The 19832-nt window shown below is 51.4% G+C and overlaps 1 protein-coding gene across 1 annotated transcript in view; it reads right to left on the reverse strand.

Moving 5' to 3' along the window:
• Positions 1 to 14481, reverse strand: part of OPCML (opioid binding protein/cell adhesion molecule like) — a 1082947-nt gene extending 1068466 nt beyond the window's left edge. The window contains exon 1 of the mRNA XM_072822751.1: positions 14325 to 14481. Coding sequence (XP_072678852.1) covers positions 14325 to 14385 — 61 coding nt within the window. The 5' untranslated portion in view covers positions 14386 to 14481. The remainder of the gene's footprint in view (positions 1 to 14324) is intronic.
• Between the last annotated feature and the right edge of the window lie 5351 nt (positions 14482 to 19832).

Here is a 19832-nt window from a genome sequence, read left to right on the forward strand (position 1 = left end):
GACAAGACTTCAGTTGCCTGAGGATAAAAACTACACTCAGGAAAGAGTGTCCTTTCCAATTCTCCTTATCATTAGTCCTTTCTGTATATGTGCATTACTACGGCTAAAAATATCTCTTTTAACTCTACCTCTGCTGGATTTTTCCTCAGAGGAAGAGGTACTTCTCAAGCTAAGTCAGGAAAGCTAGGACCTCAGTGTCTCTACAGTAGGTGGTCCTTGCAGAAGAGCTGGCACAGAAGGACTCAGCGAGAACTCTGGAAATACAGAAGCATGAGCACTTGGAACGGTTGGTCCTTGTCTTCAGCTTTTTCTCTTTCTAAAGATTATTTTGCATTTATTTCCCTTCAATAGCATTTTTGGATAAACAAGAGAATATTCCTGATAGTGGTCTGTATCCACTGACATGCAACTAATTTTTTTTTACCACAATAGCATTGTTGAAGAACATCGCAGTTGCTCCAGGATGGGGTCTTCCATAGCAACCGTATTGTACCAATATCCAGAGTGATCTGTGGCCAAGGACACATCCCCATTCTAAGTCCGAGAGAGAAGCAACCAGAGCTGAGCCATTAGAAGCATTTTTGCCAAGGGCGATTTGACGTTTCTGTCTGGATTCTAACCCCAAGGACATAGTACAACCTAGGGCAGTGGGCTTCAACGGGGTGCTCGCCCCTGTGGAGGGTCTGAATGTTACAATGATGTGAAGGAAAGGAATATTAGAATTCCTGTCTTCATTCTTTTTTGTCTTATGTTTTTAGTCATCCCATATGAGCAGCAACATATTCTCATTTCTACATAAACAAATGCATTGTGTGTACATGCTTTAAAACAAAGAAGTTCAGAGACCTGATAATACAGTGGGTCTTAATTTTTTTTTTTTAATAGCAAAAAGGGATGGTACAAAACACGTGAAGGTGAAGCTACTCTGGTTGCTAAGGGCAGCTGCAGTCAGGGAGTAGGGAATAGACTCCCACCCACTTAGCTGCTGCAGAACCTTAGGGCTCCGAACAACACAAATAGAACACCATAGGCAGCAGGATATGGAGCTGCAGGACGTGATCGGAGAGGCATCATCTTGGGGGAAGAAAACTAATTAGAGCTGAGCAAGCTCCTGAGCAAAGCCATCAGCGTGAAGAGTCCAAACAGCTATGAAAGAGCCAGGCAATAGAACTGAGCAGGGGAAGCATCCTAGGCAAGAGTAAAGTATTTCTGAAGAGGGGATTGGAGATTGGAGGATTTTCCTAGCAGAACTGAGTAGATGAATAACGACGGCAGCTTTTAAAAGGACACTTGTAGCCATAGGTGAGTGCAGGGAGGGAACAAGCAAGGGTGTCCCCCAGGGGAAGCGTCACCTACCAGGTTAGCAAGGAAGACTACAGAGTTCTTAAATCCCCTTCTATTTCTAACATCCTAGGCTGTTAGAAGACCACAGGTCCAGGAAGCAATACTTTCCTCTCACGCTCCAAAGTGGAGTCCCATGACATTTCTGCTTCTGATGTTACAGAGACACAACCTTCAAAAGCAAAAAGAGATTACTTTTTTTTTTTTTTTTTCAGAGAATGGGGGATAGAGTCCCACCTACTTAGCTACAACCAAACCTGTAGGCTTTGGACAAAAGAATAAAGCTTAACCAAGAAGAGGAGGGTGGTTAACTTCCTAGCTGAAACGATTAATCCGGAGGAGGTATGGAGTGAGGTGCGCTTCTGGGTGGCGGTAAGCCGGGCAGGCTGGCAGGCAGGCAGCTGTTGCACATCACCCAAATGCCCTGTGCTTACCCCTTAGGGTCTTTGATGTTATTGAGCTGCAGGGCTCGCCCTCTGATGCCTCGGGCAGGAGTCTGCCCACAGAGGTGTCTCCCCCAGTGGCTGAAAGTCACCCTACAGCACCTCGACATGGGGAAGGAAGGCACTGTGCTCTGAGGCAGCAGCGTCCTCGAGGCGGATTTCCTTCTCCCGGAGGCATTATCAGCTCCACTGGCTGGGTGGCTGTCTCCTCCTCTGCCTCTGCCTCTGTTGCTGCACCCTCTGGTTTGGGTGGGTCTGGGGCTTCATCTTTATCCCTCCTTGTCTTTGACTTTCAACAATGCCTAGATCCGCTTTCTTCTAACTCTCCTTCTAGCTCTGACACTTGCTCCCTGGCTTCACACTGGCCCTGCCATCTACCCCCAAATGTTCAATGAAGTCTTCAATCCTTGAAGACTTTTGAGAGAGTACCTAAAAGATTTCTGGTGTCTCCATGTCTTTGAGCAAAATGAAGTCCAATCACAGGCCCGAGAGATCTGCCATAGCTAAGCAAACCCTGTGACCAACATCTGGGAGCTACAGCAGACAGATAAGCTATACTGGAGGGCTTTCTTTTCATTGAAAAAATCTATCACAGTCACCCTCTTCCCAGGTGCCGTCATCAAAAGACAGTAGAAAAATGCTATCATGGAGAATTGAAAATAAAAAGGAATAGAGAACGTAGGATTCATGTACAGGGGGAAAAAAACTATTATGCATCTCTGACTTCCCCCCCATCCCCCTGAACTCTCTTCCATGACTTCTACTCTTCAACCACAGCATAAAATCTGATTTTGCTCCCTTTTTTGGTACGTGTGGCCCTCGCAGGCACGTGGAGTTTAATGGCGTATCTGGAAGTCTAACCTGTGAAAATGTCAATGGTTCTCTGTACCTCCAATCTGTAAGCAGATATGCCTGACTTTCATGCTCTGCCCTGGCATCCAGTGTTTCTGTGGAACTTGACCACGTCAACACAGCTTCGGATGAACATGAGGGAGACCCAGGGCTGGGAGCTGGGAACCGAATGGTCCAAAATCAAAGCTAAAGGGTGCAGCCCTACCTCTCTGAGTCTGCCCATCCAAAGCTGCTCCATAGATCTTTATAGATATTAAAATCCAATGAAAAATGATTTTTTTCTAGTTCCAAAAGGGAGCCAGAGCAGTGCCCTACCTTACCCCAGATGAGACAAAGACTCAGAATGTGGTTAAGGTTTGGGCAAGCTCTACTCTACTCCTGGGGCCTACTTCTCATCAAGGTCCACAGGCTGTAGCTACTCAGAAGACAGTCCAGCAACATGGACAGGAAGACTTATCAAGCGCAGTGTACTTAGGGGATTCTTGGTCTCAAGAGCCCTTTTCAGAACTGTGGGCCACTCCACCACCTCCGCTCAAGCTGGGTCTTTTTCTTTTTCTGAGGCTACTTAAGCTGAGCACGTCAGGTTAGGGCAGGGTTTTAAGACAGGTGTGTGACTCAGGAGATTACCCCCTTTCCGTCACTCAAGCTACACTAGTGAATCAATGGATCTCATTCTGGATTCAGCCCAGCATAGGCTGCATGGGTCTGTGGGGACCTGAGATGGTGTATAGTTTCCCCTCAGGCCTGGGCAAAGAGGAATCTAATTTCTAGGGACTTACTAATCAGCCCATCTGAGGAAGAAGTCAATCCCCTCTCCAGCATGTGTTTAGAGGAGCCAAAGAGGATCCCTCTTCCCACAAAAGTATTCTCTTCATTAATGCACTGCTCCATGAAATTCTAGTTTAAGTTGTGATAGCATGTCTAGGAGGTGGGGGTCATCACCCCAGGCCTGGTACTCACAGGGCTTAAGAGCCCTTTTTTTTTTTTTTTTCCCTGACTTTGGGCTCCATGCTAGAGCTCTTCTCAACCCCATCTGGGTCTCTTTCATCCCAACACAAAAAGCAGACCTCTTGTTCTCAGCAGGGCCAGAGTAACTCAGCTGGGGAAACACAAAGCACTTACCAGTGGTCTCCATGGCAAAAAGGAAAAACCAACCAAACATTACTTCAAGACTAGAGAAGTGAATGCAGGAGTTCCCTAAAATAGGTCTCCTTCTCCAAAACAAATGTTACAGGCAATTTGGTATGTGCTCCACTGCCGATTATAACCATAACCCATGACAGTCAGAGCAAGACAGAAAATCAGGAGTAAGGACATTGACACAGAAAAAGAAGACAGAAATGCCCAGAACAGAAATGGCCAACCCAAGTGATGCAATAAGACCTGGCAACCTGGAGTTGTAGAGCATTTCCAAGAGAGCACATCTATCAGGCATTTCTTACCACCCTTCCAGCCACCCTGGGAAGTAAGAAAAGCCATTCTTTTTTCCTGTTTTACAAAGAGGATTAAGAGTCTTGGGGAGGTTGAACCACTTGCCCAAGGCCATCCAGTTCATAAATGCAAGGACAAGGCCATGTCTTTTGCTTGCTAGGTCAGTGCTTTTATGAGCTCCCATAAGGTAATGGTAGAGAACTGCCTACTTCAGAAACAAATAATTTAGAAGGAACAAGGAAAGAAACAGTCATCCAAGTCATAATAAAGAAGCTGTCCAGTCTTCATGGACACCACAGGAGCTAAATTGGTAGCAATTTTGTAAGGCATTTCCCTTTTACTTCCAAGACTCTGCCCCAAACAAAAAGAGGGTAAGGCCCATCAGGGAAAGATACAGAATCCTGATAGTGGTTTTCATCGTCCCTTCCCATCTGGGCCTCACCCAAAGAGGCATCTACCCCAGTGCCAAGTAAGACTGGGCATTCTCTCCTCCATGGGATGAAGCCAGGGGGACTCCCAAGGAAACTCCAACTTCCCTTGGAGCCCGTAGGCTGACGGGCTATTTCCATCTGCCACATTCTCTCTTCCAACATTTTCCTTTCTTTGAGGAGAACAGGAAATCCCTTGGCACTGGGCTGTTCAAAAGAACAAGATTGGCTTGTTCAGAGAAGCCAAAGGCTTCTTTAGGCCTATCTCCCTAGAAACAGAAACGCCCATAGGTGCTTGGCCCTACCACCCTCATGTTTTAGCAATCCTACCATCTTCCATACATCATTGCATTCACCCTTGGCCATATCTGGCATATCTTTGAACTCTTGCTTTCCATTCTGCAATTGTCTACAGCTGTTTTGAGCCTATTGTTTTGATTGCACCCATGCCCATGTTGTCCATTGCAAAAGCAGTGTGATAGTGTAGGGGTGGGGAAGCACAGAGAACGGGATATTTTGGCTCCTTCATTCACCAGCATACAGGATAGTTAGGATGTACATGATGTGCTTTGTACGCTGCGAGTCACCATTTAAACATGAATCATTAATATAGAGACTCAGGCATTCTCAGTGTGGAGTTTCTTTTACTTAGTTCAGAGCCAAGACCAAATAGATAAGTTTAAAATAGATATTTTGATGGTATAGTAATGATCAAGGCAGTCGCTTTTCATAGTGTCTAGGCCAAGCAAGTCAGGTGGACACATATCTGAAATTTGATAATGTACTACCCTCAGCAGATATCATTCTGCATATCAAGAAACGACTGATTGTAAGACATCTCCCAGTTCAGTTACAAAGGTCCTTCAAAGTATGAGAAAGCCTCTGAAAAGGACAAGGCTTCTCTTTTGTTTCTTGACCCCTCACCTTAATCGTTGGGCAAAAGATACTGTGGAGTTGCCCTGTTCCACGATGTTCTTTGTGCACTAAGATGAGAGAGCTTCAGGGAAACAGAGTAGTGGCCAAGGTTACAAGTTCATTTTCCAATAGTGTATGAGCAGGGGGGACAAAGTTCAGTTCGGCCCTTCACTCTCACGCTGAAATGACACCGGGCAGGCTATGAACACAGGTTATTGAAAACTCTGTGTTCAAACATTGGCTCAGTCAACATCTGATAATGTGACCTTGAATAAGGTACTTGGACTCCCTTTGCTTCAGTGTCCTCATCTATAAGATGAAAGGAATGAATTAGGCCACCTCCAGTGGCCCTCTCAGTGCCAATGACCTATACTTTTCAAAATAGATTATTGTAATTTATCCAGGTGGTTGATCTTGGGGAGAGGTCATGCATTCTTTCCTATCATCATGATAATATTTGGAAAATGGTTGTATCTTCGTGCCCAAAAATCACTCAAGTCCAATCAAAATTCCTCTAAAATGCCTGATTTCTTCCCGGAGGAAATAATCAGGGGCAGAATCTAGCAGTTAACATAACTAGAGCTCTTCACAATCCTTCTGATGGATTGGGGAGTGGAGTGATACAATCTTAAGCTTCCCCATTAAACCCTTGAGAGGATACCAGTTAAGGAGCTGAAATTATTAGACTTCCAGAAATGAAGGAATTTCCAAAAACAGTCTATTCTTTATCTCGCAGCAAGATTACACCTAAACAGAAGGAGATGGCGTGCAAGCAGGAATTCGAGGACCGGTACTCTTCTCAATGCTCCTCCAAGGGCTGTCAGTGCTTATTGTGGGTTTACTTTTAGATTCGATTCTTCAAACGTATAAGACACACCTATGACATTCCCTTAAAGGTCCTCAAGTCATCCGCATCTCCCCGTTCCATCCATCGCCAGCCTTTTATCATCTGACCTACTGTGGTGGCCTTGCACTGGCCTCCTTCCTTCCGTGTTTAACCACCTCTAATCCATTCGTGATCTTCACTCCCACCACATGAGTCAATCAGTGATATTCCATCACTTCTAGAGTAAAAACCACAACAATGAACATGACCTTTGGGTGGGAGGTGGGGTTGCACCTTCTGACCCCTTCCCAGCTCTCTCATCTTACCTTGCACCACCCTCACTCCCTCTCCACCCCAGCCGAGTAGAATGTCCTCTGATTCTTTTCGCCGTGTTGTCTCTGCATGTCTTGTTCACTCTGCCCCTTCCTCTGCCCCCTCCCTTGGGTCTGGATACTTTTCACTCTTCATCCTTCAGATCTCAGCCCAGTTGTCTCTTTCATGGGAAAGCCTTCCCTGGCCTCCCTGGCAAGATTAGGCCTCCTTACTGGCAATTGTAGCGGCATACGCTTCCACCTTCCAAAGCCTTATTATCTCAGTTGTGATTTACAACCCTATGGGTATTTATTTGATGCGTGTCTGCCTCACTCACTAGACTGTCAAATTCACAAGAACAGGGACCATAAAAATCCTTGTTCAGGTATCGCACTCCCAGTGCCTAGCAGAGTGCTTGCCACATGGTAATCACTCAATAAATAACAGGTCAAATAAGCTAACGTGCTAGGCACTTAGAGCACTCCAAGATGAACAACACAGGATCCTTGCTGTTCCCAATCCCACAGCCATGAAATGGTGGGTCTGAAATCGGCAAGGCTACAAAAAAGGACCGGGTGCAAGAAATGAGAAAGACCTTGGTCAATTTCTTCAGATCCATTGAGCCCCTTTATACCTTTTCCATACAAACATCGACCATTTGATGGCTATCACTTGCTCAAACAACTCACTCCAACACTAATAGCATCTTCCTACCCATGACCCAACATTTTACTTTTTGTGAACAACACAATTCCTCCTTCTATCAGTACAGTGCACACTTCTTGGCACCGCGGGCATGACTCTACGTTTCAAATAATTGGGGCCATGTCAACAGACATCCTGATTAGATCTGCTAAGTAATCTGGGTCTGCATTAAACCAATAACCCACATCAGAGCCCACATCTGTGTTTATGGAACAACTCTCACTGTCAGTGAGACATCACTGTGTCTGTCGCAACATGTGATGTGAGATCTGGAAACACGCAGCTCCACTCTGAGCTGCTGTGTGTGTTTGGTTGGTAGCTCGGAGCTGGTGTTTATTGACAAGCATGAACACTGGAGTGAGTAATCATTATAAGCATTCTTTGCACATTTCCATCTCCCATTAGCAGAGCGCATCTCCATGCTTCTCTGTCCTCACTCTGCAGATGGGGAAGCGGATGGGCAGGCTGAGACCCAGGGTCCCAGTTGCCTTTGAGCATTCAGTGGGATGGAACAGAATGATTGAGTAGATAAGCTGACACTTGGTATTTGTGTGACCTTGGCTGATTACCTGCTCATTTGTCCATTCAATTCATGCACTCACTCATCCAATCAACAAATACTTTTGGAGCACCTGTTTAATAAGTGCCACTGTGCTAGGCACAGAGGATGTGCTGGACGACAAGCAGATGTGTTCCCTACCCTTATGGGCCATGGTCTAGGGAGGGAAAGAGAAGTAAAAAAAAAAAAAAAGATTTACTTTAAAATATACAGACTCACAGTGTTGGAAGGAACCTGGTGTCATGGACTTGCATAATAAAGAGGGAGATCTAACCTAGTTTAGAGCATGGAGAATGCTCTGCTCTCCTGGGAAGCAGTATTTAAGCTGAGCCCTGAAGGATGGAATGAAAGTTTAGCCAGAAAAAGCATGATAAGAGGATCAGAGTTTTTCCAGGCTCAGGTAACCTCACAGTGCAGCCCTTGAAGAAAGAAAGAACATGGTGCATTTGGGGAACTGAGCAAGTCCAGAGCGGTTATTAGAGCCACAAGCTGGGAGGGGAGAGAGGTGTGAGGGGAGAATATATGAGACCAGGGGCTGCTCATGGCCGGTGGACCATGCTGAATACTTTGGACTTTATTCTAAAGGCAACCAGAAGTCTACCTCGAGTTTTAAGCAAAGCAAAGATCAGATCGGAATTGGGCAGTATGTGCCTGACCTACGTCACCATGACTTTGAGGAACAAAGGAGGCCAAATTCTCCAGGTAAACCGTAAAGCTTGGGACCATGGTTATTCTTAGTATGAGCACTAAGCAAACGCCCGTGAATGGTAAAGACTGTGAAAAGTCCCTGGGAATAAAGGCTCAAAAATGGCCACTCGGGCCATCTCAGAGACTCTGTGCCTTGAAATGCCAAACGTGCTGGTTTTCTCCACGTTGAATTGGAGTTTGTCGTCCGACTGTCACTCATCATCCCCCACAAACATACAAGCAGCCATTCCAATCAATGGCCTGTGTCCTAATGCATCGATTCATCTTGGCCTTTCCAGGGGTCTCTCTGCACAGCATCTCTGCTCATTAAAGGGAATGTGCCTGCATCATAATGATAATGCTCCGCACTTACCCAGCACATTGCCCAGGGGTGTCTCAGAGCATTTTGCAAACATTTAATTAAGTTCGTCTAGTGACTAGAGGGGAGTCCCTAGCGTCTCAGCACCAAGGGGTCTGGGTGGGAGGGAGATGATAGCAAACAAGCGCAGGCCTGCCTCCAGCATGGGCTCTGGGGCACAGGGGCGGGCAGGACCCTGTGCAGGGGGTCCCTGCGTCACTAGGGAGAAGCACTCACACACGCCTGGTCATGGCTCTGTGTCCTGCCCCCAGTGCCCCTGGGGTCAGCGCCGGAGGCCACCGCAGGGGGGGGGGGGCCTGAAAGGGTGGTGATGGATGAGGAGAGGAAGGGGCCTGCCTCCTTTCCCAAGTTGTATATGTGATTCTGAGGGTAGTGAACTCTCCTCTGCAAGTGAGTGTGTGTGTGTTGTTGACATGAGGAAAGGAGGGTGGGAGAGCAGTGGATGTGTATTTGCACCGACAGGAAGGCAGCAGTAAGCAAATGGTCTTAAAGTTTGTCTCGGCTTATAGGATCTCATTTGGCTCCGTCCTCGCAAGTTCTCTGGATTTCGCCCCAAGGCCTACCTGCACCACGGCCTCCAGTGCAGAGCTGAGGCCGCGGGAACCTGCCAAGCGGCGTGGGCCCGTGCCCGGCCCCGCCTTCAGGCCCAAGTCTTAGCCTCCCACCAGAGGCACAAAGAGGCAAAAGGGACAAATGTCTTCAGGAGCTGGTGTCTAGCGCAGGGCCGGACCGACTGGGAGGGCAGAGCAAGCCGCCCGCGGTGATGCCAACCTGTCTCCTCCCCGGCGCCCGCGCAGCCCCTGCGTCTGGAGGGGGCCGATCCGCATCCAGAGGCGCGAACAGGCACGGCTCCTGCCAGCCTGGCCGGTCAGCAGCCGCAGGCCATCTGCGGGCTGACGCTGGAGCTCACTGACAGGAATAGCCAGGCCTGCTCCCCCTCTGTCCTCTGTCCCCGGCCCAGGCAGCTGCAAGCAGGTGGCAGCAGGCCACGGGTCCCCCCCCAGCGAGCCAGGCACAGGAAGGCCATGGCACCCGGGCCACGGGGGACGGGCCCCCCAGCACCACCCGGGGCGGATCAACAGGTGCGTGTGCACAGCAGCCCCCGGGCCGCGCAGCAACGTCCCGGGGACCCCGGGGCCACGTCTCCCAGAGCGGGGACACCAAGGCCCCCGAGCTCCGCGGAGGGCGCCACACGCGTCTCACTGCGAGTCGGAAAGGCAGATGCGGAACAACTCCCTGTTTTACTGGATCTATGTTTCTTGGGGCAGGAGAGTATCTTACTTAATAAATTTTGTTTAATTAGAACCTGTCTTCCCGGATAAATGAGTGGATGAACTGTATTCGGCTGATTTTCATCACTGTGGTAAAGACAGGGACGCAGGTGAGCTGGTCTGGCCCTGGCGGCCCTTCTCGCCCCCTCCTCTGAGCAGGCCTCTCTTTGCCCTCTTGCCAAGCGACCGCAATGAGGCGCTTTGGTTTGGGTTTCGAATGACAAGAACTCAGAAACGTTCAACTTGTTTTCACGCCACTCGCACCGTGGGCCACTCTGGTCCTCCTGGAAGCGAGCGGCGGGTATCGCCGGGACCCGTTCTACAGACTGGTGGGCTGAGACTCAAGAGAGCGTCTTGGGCCAGCCAGAGAACCTCGAGGAGCTCCTGAGCCTCAGCCCCCCACTGCTCATGCTCTCGGAGGTTTACAGGGAGTCCCACGTCCGGGGACTGTCGCTCTGCCCCGTGATGCGGGTTTGGGACACGGACGAGCACGGGTGCAGCTGTCAGCAGCTGCCGTGCGAGGCCCAGGCCCAGAGCTGCTACATCACAAACCCAGGCCAGTGCCAACGGCCTCAAGAGCCTCCTTCTGTGATTTCCCAGGCTACAGGGACACGCAGAAGGTCCTCAGAATGACAGACAGCACAGAGCAGACAGGTCTGAAGCCACACACGGGGACCTCAAGCTATCCGGGAGCTCCGATTAACCTCAGGTTGGGCAATGCCACCTGGCTCCAGGCCACCGAGAAAGCCACTTTAGGAGGCCACCGACAGGTCTCCTTCCCAGGCCTGCTGTTGCCACGGGGCCGGTGCCTAGCGCCGACAGCGTGCAGTCCGACCTTATTAACGTGTCCATCATGTATAAGGAACTGAGGGCCACAGGGGCGACTGCCAAAGGGTGACCAGGCCTTGATCACAGCTGATGCTCAGTCCTTGTCTGCACCTGGCCTGTAATCTATGGTGGGGCTGCGGGCTGGGAGTCTCCGTGCCCCGGGCTCTCCTCCTGGGCCCCCCAGCTCGCCAGGCAGCCTTAGGCAGCTCCTCAGCCCCCCGCAGGTGATGGGCTCTGGGATGGGAAAGGCTTCACGGAAGCTGCGCTGCAGAGCCCCCCCAGGGCCCACCCCAAAGCTAAGCAGTCCAGCCCGAATTACCCAAGGCCCAGGGCTCGTCCCTCCGGGCAGACGGAGAAGGCGCATGCGGGGCAGGAGCCGCGTGCCTTGCAGAGCTGTCCACGCGAGTCCAGGGCCTTCAGACCAGGCCTGATGGAGGAACGGAAGACGTGGCCGTGGCCGTGAGTGCGCGCCCACACACCCGTGCGTGGGACCCAACTCGGTCCAGGCAGGTAGACGGGGACACGCGTGGCCAACTGCCCTGCTTAGGGTCACGCACCAAGGGGCAAGCAGGGCGGCCAAGGGGAAGGGGGCGGGGGGGGGGGGGCACCATCTGAACTTGAAGAAAGAAAGGAGGGGCGTGCTGAGCTCCAGGGAGCGGAGCCTAGGCCTCCACGCACAGCGACACCTCCCACCCCAGCCCAGGGCCATCCCACCGGGGCTCAGATGAAGAGGAAAAGGCAGGCCGAGGTGGGCTTCTAGTCAGGGCTACAGGCCTGGACACTTAGGCCTTACAGCGACGCCTCAGAGGGTTCTGGCACGTGGGCAGGGGAATGGGATTGAACCTCCCAACCTGACCCAGGATTAGGGATTGAGATGCAAATGTCCTTTCCTCCAGGCTTCTCAGGGCTCCTCCCCCAAGTAACTCATCTTTCCACAAAGCGCCTGACCCCAGATCAGCAAGGCCCCCCGGCACAGACCCATCCGTCCTCCTACCCAGGACTCCCCAAAGCTCCCGGGATCCGGCACAGACCCATCCCTCCTCCTACCCAGGCCCCCAAGGCTCCCGGGCTCAGCAAGGTCTTGAGCCGGGGCGTGACCCTTTCACTGTCAACCTAGGCCCTCTCCCTGTCTTGGGTGGGGGTCGAGGGTGGGGGGGGGTGTCATTCTAGTTTCCACTTGTGACCGCCTTTCCCATCCTCAAGATGCAGGCTAGAAAAGCAATTTACGGCCATCGGTCTCCCCCTGGAAGGCGCCAAGACACAACATCAGCCTTAGAATTATCCTGGGATGCGACGCGGTTGCCAAGCCGTAGGAAGCGGCAGAGTCAAGGGGCATGGGGCTTCACCGTGACCTTAGCCTCCGCCTTTAGACACGATGAAAAGCAGGTGGCTAACAAGCCGGCATTAACCCCGGTGGGAGAAAAAGCATCCTTTGAAACAAAGAAAGAGTCTAAGAACCTGAGGAAGGAAGTGCAGTGCGAGAGGCGGGAAGGAGTCCGGGAGCGGCGCTGCTGGAGCTCCAGGGCCTGGCTCGGCTCCCCGGGGCCCTGCCGCACGCCTTCCCCGCTCCCTGGGCGGCCTCGCAGGCGCCCTCGGGCACCCTTAGCACCGGAGCGGCCCAGGCTCCCGGGCTCTGCCCCGGCCTCCACAGCCCACGCTGGCAGGCGCGACGGCCAAGGCTGGAGGCTTCTCCAGGGCCAAGTCCACACCCCCAGGCAAGCGGTGGGCAGCAGGTGCAGGTGCCGCGGGACCTCCAGAGGGAGGCGGCACCCTGACTCCTCCGGGGTGCACTGCAATGCAGCTTCAGCTGGCCGGGCTCGCCACCCCCTCCGGAGGCGGGATTTTCTGAGTCCTGCCCGAAGAAGAGCGAGCCCACAGCGGAGAGCCCTTGGGGTGGGGGCCCTGCCCGCCTGGGCCCCACACAGGGAGGGAGCCCCCAGCACAGGGAGGCCCTGCGGCCGCCTGGCACTCAGGGGACTTGCACACACAGGAAAGTTTGTCTTGCCACACGGTGCACCCAACGCGCCCACCTGGCTCCCCCTACCAGGCTGCAGCGGGTACTGAGCGCCCCGGCCTGCCCTGCCTCGCCCCCCTGAACCCGCCGACCCTCCACCCGCCTGGCATCCGGAAGGAGAAAGCCGGCGCCCGCTCTCTGAACTTCTCAGCCTACGGAACAGCCAGCGACACGGCAATTCGGAGCCCAGCTCTGCCACAGGGAAAACATGATTTTTAAAAAGCGTCAGAAAAAAAAAAAAACATCATGCAAGGAATTTCTAATCTCTTTTTTTAAAGTCACTTCTCTCTTCTTTCTCCCCGGCAAACTTTCATTTTTCTATTTTTCCCCGCTGGTAGCTTTAGGGATACTCAGGGTTCTCATTTCCTGAGAATAATAATAAAAAATAAAAAATAAAACAGAGCCGAGTGATCCTCAATATAAAAATATAAAATTGTGTGATCTGCCTAATATCAGGACACGGAAGGTTTCAGAATCCCAGGATTTGTGTGTGTGTGTGTGTGTGTGTGTGTGCATACGTGTGGGGTTGCACATCCAAGCTAGTGTTTACCCAAATGCATGTACCTCGATGTGGGGGAAAGAAGGGAAAAAGGGAATTCCAGGGGGTGGGGGTTTTGCACGGAAACCCCGCAGACCCTTTGATGCTGCCCAAAACCCCGGCCCGCGGAGCCAGACCCTCAGCATTGTTTGAAGGAAGCCTGCAGGCGTTCAGGCGTCTGCTCGCCAGCGGCGCGCGTGCAATCACCGAATCTAGGAAAACGTGTTGGGTTTTGCAACACTTCCACTAAGCTCATTCGGGGAGGATTGCAGCATCTTACCTGTGTGTCGCCGCAGATTTGTTTTCCCCAAGCAAGTCACCGCCGCGCTAGGTGGGACCACATCTAAATCACTGGGGGGGGGGGGGGGGGGCAAGGTGCGGAGGGGACGCAGGTAGACCCGGACCCCCCCAGCCCTCCCCGGGGGGGGGCAGTCCCAGTTCCCAGGTGGGGCGCGCGCAGACGCGGGGACCCTGGGCTCCAGCGGCACCATCTGCCCATTTGGTGGAAGGGTAAGGAGAGGAGGGGAGGCCGGGAAGGACGCGGCCCCGCAGGGAGGTCGCGGACACAGCGGCCCGCGGCAGGGGGGGTCTCGGCGGGTCAGGTGAGCCCCCCCACCCGCCTCCCGCCCGCAGGCCCCACGGGTTCAGGGCTCGGGCCGCGCGGCGACTACGGCGGCGGCGGGAGCAGCTCTCGAACCCAGCTCCCGCGGCGGGCGGGGCGCGCGCAGTCCGTCCGTGGGTCCGTGGGTCCGCGGTCCGTGGGTCCGTCCCCCCCCCGCGCCCCCCTCCCGGCACCTGGGATGAAGAGCAGCGCGGTGGTGGCGGAGAAGACGACCCAGCAGGCGGGGCGGCACATCTCGGGGCTGCGGCGGCGGCCGGCTCGGGCGGCTGGTGCTGCTGCTGCCGCGGCTGCCTCGCTCTGCGCTGACTCCCGAGCAGGTCGGGATCCGCCGTTTGCAGAGGGAGGGAGGGAGGGAGGGAGGGAGGGAGCGCGCGGGGGGCGCGGGCGCGGGGAGCGCGGGGAGCGCGGGGAGCGCGCGGGCGGGCGGGCGGGCGGGCGCGGGGACGGGGGGCGCGGGCGGAGCGCAGGGCGGCCCCCGGCCCGGGCGCGCACACGGGCCCCTCCGCCCTCCCCTCCCCTCCCGCCAGCGCGCCCCGGGCCCGCGGCCACCGCCCCCTCCGTCCCCACCCCGAGCTCCGGGGGCGCCGTGCGTGCGCCGGGGGGGGCTGCTGCGGGGCGCGGGGGCTGTGACCGCGGCGTCCCCCCTCCCGGCCTCGGGGGCGAGGACCCCGAGCCCCAGGGGCGCGCCCCGCGACGGGGCCCTCCGGAGCGCCGGGGAGCCCCAGTCTTCCCGCCCGGAGGATGGGCGCATGGGCCCGCGCCCTACCGCCGGGTCCCCTGCCCGGGGAGCGACACCCTGGGGCTCGACCTCAGGGACGCTGAGGCCATCGGGAGCCTCCACGGAGCAGGCCTGGGGTCTGCCCCCCGCGCCCCCGCCCGCCCCGGGGCCCCAGGGCTGTGCGCTCTGCCCCTGAAGGAGTCCTGCCCCCGCAGGGCCCCGGACAGCTCTGGCTGTTACCCAAGGGACTGCGCAGCTGTATAGACACGACTCCCATCCCGGGGGTCCCCCGACGAGCCCCAGGGCGCGGGCTCCTCTCCAGCTCCAGGTGTGCGCACGCCCCCCCTCTCCCCCCCCAGCGGCCTTCCTCCCTCCTCCACTGCTCACTGGGGCACAGGTGTCACCGGTCACCACAGTCCTGCCACACGGGGCATTCCCACCCCCGGATGCTAACCAGCTAGATCTGAGGTTCGGAGAGGATGGGCAACTTGCTGAAGGCCCGGCAGCTGATGGGAGTCCGGGCTCACACCCTGGCCTGTCCCACGGCAAAAGCCACAGGGTCTACCAAGCGGCCGTGCCCACACCAATTACCAGCAAGCCATTTCAGCCTGACGGCGCTCCTCCCTTTCTGCAAAACGAAGCCCATTTGCTTTTAAAGAAATAAGATGGGATCCCTGGGTGGCTCAGTGGTTTAGCACCTGCCTTCAGCCCAGGGCGTGATCCCAGAGTCCTGGGATCAAATCCCGCATCAGGCTCCCTGCAGGGAGCCTGCTTCTCCCTCTGCCTGTGTCTCTGCCTCTCTCTCTCTCTCTGTGTGTCTCGTGAATAAATAAAATTTAAAAAAAATAAGACAATTAATTACTTGCCTCCTTATGAACAAGTCTGAAACTTCGCAAGTCAAGTGGAAAACATATGATGAATATATATAATCATCACCTGCCACTTACGGAATAGGTACTTAATATAAAGTCCCTTTTTAAGGCTATACGCATATAAAGAATATGATTTCCTCTTGTTTGAAGAGGGTGTACAATATATTGGGAAGAGACCAGATAAAAATAAACATACCTTTTGATTCTACAGAGAAGATAACGGGATACACATCACGTAATAAAGTCAAAATCTACACAAAGTTGCAGACCTGCCATTCACAGACGAACGGGCCTGTGAGTCCTTGGAACAATGCTGGAGTCCTACAGAAGTTTGTACGGATTATAACCAGTGGCCAAATCCGCTGGAGAACAGAACTGGCTTGAAAAGGCTGGGACGGGTCAGTAGACCAGAGAAATGAGACAGATATTCCAAGGTGAAGAAACAGAGCAGACACAGGCAGAAACACTTTAGGGAAAGACTGGGGAAGGACTTCAGGCAGTAGATGGAAGACAGAGTGAAACGGGCCTTGCATTCTAGATTAATGATACTTAGGAAGCCACTAGAAGAAGAAAAAAAAAAGAAAAAGTTGACTTCTTTTTGAACAGGGAAGCTCTATGAATAAGAGGAAGTGTATTTCTGGAAATTAATCTGGGAAAAGTGTGCAGGGTCTATTGAGGCACAGGTACTTGTTCTAGACCTGGTCCAGATCTTCCGGGACTAGGTGGTAGCAATGGAAGGGGAAAAGCAGGGGGTTGAGCGTGAAACAGAAAAATTAGTCAGGTTTGGCAACCGACAGCCTCCTACAAATCACAGACATCACTTCTGTACCCTCCGTGTTTAAAAATGACATCACATGTCATCCAAAGCCTTGTCTTCCAAGACAGTGTTATTATAACTTTTTGAGAGATGAGGAAATGGAGATTCAGAGAGGTTAGGTCATTTGTCCAAGGTCACACAGTGACTTAGGGACACAGCCAAGATACGAACCCAGGTTTTTCTGTTTCCAAAGCCTCCTTTAAAAAAAATAAAATCATAATATTGAGAACTCTCATTTGATTGAATATCTGTGTGCCAGGTCCTCTGTTATTGGCTTCATATTTCCCCTATTTATCTTCTCAACAAGCTAGTGAGGTAGCCATACTAATGGCTTATTCCCAGAGAGCTCAAAGAGTTTAAATAACTTCCAGGGTTAGAGCCAGGGTTTGAGGCCAGGCCGCCTTCACCAACAGGGCTTCAACCACGAGGAGGGGAGAGAAGGAGTTCGATGCGCTCAACAGGCACTCCCTGGTGACAACGGTGTGCTAAGTGTCACTTTAGGCTCTGAGGCTCCTGAGATGCACAGGGCACAGACTCGAACCCCTCACTCGGGAAAGGACACACCCGCTATCCCTCTGTGAGCTACTGGGTGGCTCAGTGGTTGAGCATCTGCCTTTGGCTCAGGTCATGATCCCGGGGTCCTGGGATCGAGTCTGCATCATGCACCCCGTGGGGAGCCTGCTTTTGTCTCCCCCAGATCTTGCTCTCAGGGTTATGACACGGAGCCCCGCTTTGGGCCCTGTGCTGGGCATGGAGCCTGCTTAAGAGTCTCTCTCTCTTTCCCTCTGCCCACCCCCCACCCAAAATCCCATTTATTCAACCAAACTATTTCCTAATAAACACATGCCTGCACACACACACACACCCTGTACCTTTAATTAAATTCATATTTAGCAAACATCAATATATATCAAGAAATATTTTAGTTTCAGAATGCATATGCCTAATAAAATCTTCCTTAAGGAAACACATAAATATGTATTTTTACTGATCAATTCTTCTAGGTCTACTATATGATTAAAATATGTCTCTTTTATTTAAAAAAAAAGAAGAAGAAGAAGAAGAAGAAATGTATAAATACATATTTAATCAATAGATGGCACCAACTCTGAAAAGAGAGATTACGGTCTACTGGGTCTATTTAAACACCTTAAAAAAATACAAATACAAATAAAAATGCTTCAATGCATATTTACTAGGGGGACTGTTCTCCTCTCTGGGGTAAATAATATGCAATTTTATACCTTCTATGAGTCTTTTTTTTCCTTCCTCTAAAGCAAACAAAATCATCAAAACTGTATTTAAATAGCAATAAGGTAGGGGAACAAACCAACCGAAACCAGGCCATTGTGCAATGAAGCTGACTGTCACACTTTTACTCCGGCCTCTGCTTCTTTCCTCTGAACCAGGGACAGTTGTCAGGCAAACCTCTTCATATGCAGTCGCCGACTTCCTAGAGCTAGGTGGGGCCTGGGGCAGGATGGGTCACTGCTGGGTCCTTGTCCTATGAGAGCCAAACCTGGGTCCCCATCTCACCTCTTTCCCTAATAGCTCTCTGACTTTGGGGAAAGGATATAAGGACTCCCCGTGATCCACATTTAAAAAAAAATTGTACACTACCTTTGGTCTTTCATATTCATTCATCACTCATTCATTCATTCGTGGAATAAATATTCATCGTGTACCTGCTACGGGCCAGGTACCTGTACGGGATGTACATAGGGGATGTATTGGACATGTAAGGTAAAGCAAAATAAGACTGTCCTCACCCACCTAAAATTCAGAGTAGTAGAGGAGACAAATATTAGTCTACGAATTAAGTCATTGATCACATCTGTGATAAGTGATTGTAGAAAACATATAGGTCGGTAGGAAAGCTCAAAACAAAGCAGAGATGGAGAGTGTGGGAAGACGCCCTAAGAAGGGACTTGTAAACCGGGATTACAAGGGAGGAAAGAAGCCGAGATTATTGCTGGCAGAAAGCACAGCCCATGCACAAACCCCAAGGCAGGGCCCTGACTCGCGGAGACACTAAAGGCTCTTTCTTGCAATTCACATTTAGCAACTTTGTACTGAGATCAACCCTGTAAGTAGTGTTAGGATGATGGATCACTGCCTTTGCAGCCTGACTAAGGGACAAGGAAGGATGGAATTCTAGATATTGTAACATCGAGGGTTTTTTTCCTTGTAAATAATAAAAAAAAGGTACAGATGGTAAAACTCTACAGATTAAAATCTGACTCTGTCATTTTAGCTTTTGAATATTCCAAAATGAACTAGAGCCTCCTCAGAGCAAGTTAAAGACTCTGAAAGGAACACTAATTCCTATAAAACCACAAAGGTACCCTTTAGTTCAAAGGAGCAAGAATTGATTGAGTGACCAGCTTATGCCTGGAAGAGTAAACCTTTCCTCCAGAGTCACAGGGACCATGGAGGGCGTGTCACCTCTGGTCTTTTAACATATTCACAAAATATCTCAGCCACGTCTGCGATAATCTTAACAATAAATACCATTTACGAAACACCCACTATGTGTCCGGTTCCCTGCTAGATGGCTAATCTGCGTGGTATCTACTTTTCATACCAATCCCTCGCACAAAAGAGGCCTATGACACACATTTTCCAGACCTGTCAACTAGGTCCTCCCCCAGGCCCAACAGAGAACTGGCAGCTAAAATCTGTACTCAGAGCTGTCGGACTCCAAAGACTGACGTTTTTCTGAAGAATCTCTGATGCACTTACATTGAAAAGATCTTCTTCTACATGGCTGCCAGCATCACACTTTTTTTTTTTCATTTGAAAAACTTTAACAAAAGAATATATTACATTATTCATCAAGTTACTAGTACTAAAGGCTTATGATTCAAAACAGCATTCTAAATTCCACTCCTCAGAAGCAACCACTTCTATCTCTTTTACTTGTTCTTTTAACAAATCCGCTTATTCTGCTATTTCTTGATTTAACTGTTCTTTTAATTATCTGTTGAATTTTTACTTCAGGAGATAAGAATTTAGCCCTGTTCACCACCAATCCCTACAACTATCCTCCGGCCATCAACTCTATCTAAATGTTACAATTTTTAATTACATCAATATTTAGCGTTTTACATTGTTATGATCATTCAACTGTTGTCATTCTTGTGCAGCTTTTTACTTTTCCCAGAGATGATAATTGCCTTTTTGTTTCATTTGCCGAATTTTTTATGGACCTATAATTAAATCTCTCCAACCCTCCTGTAGAATTCTAAAATTCCTCTCAGTGTAGTTAAAAACA

This window comes from Canis lupus, chromosome 3 (genome assembly GCF_048164855.1).
Source record: "Canis lupus baileyi chromosome 3, mCanLup2.hap1, whole genome shotgun sequence".
Taxonomy (NCBI): domain Eukaryota; kingdom Metazoa; phylum Chordata; class Mammalia; order Carnivora; family Canidae; genus Canis; species Canis lupus.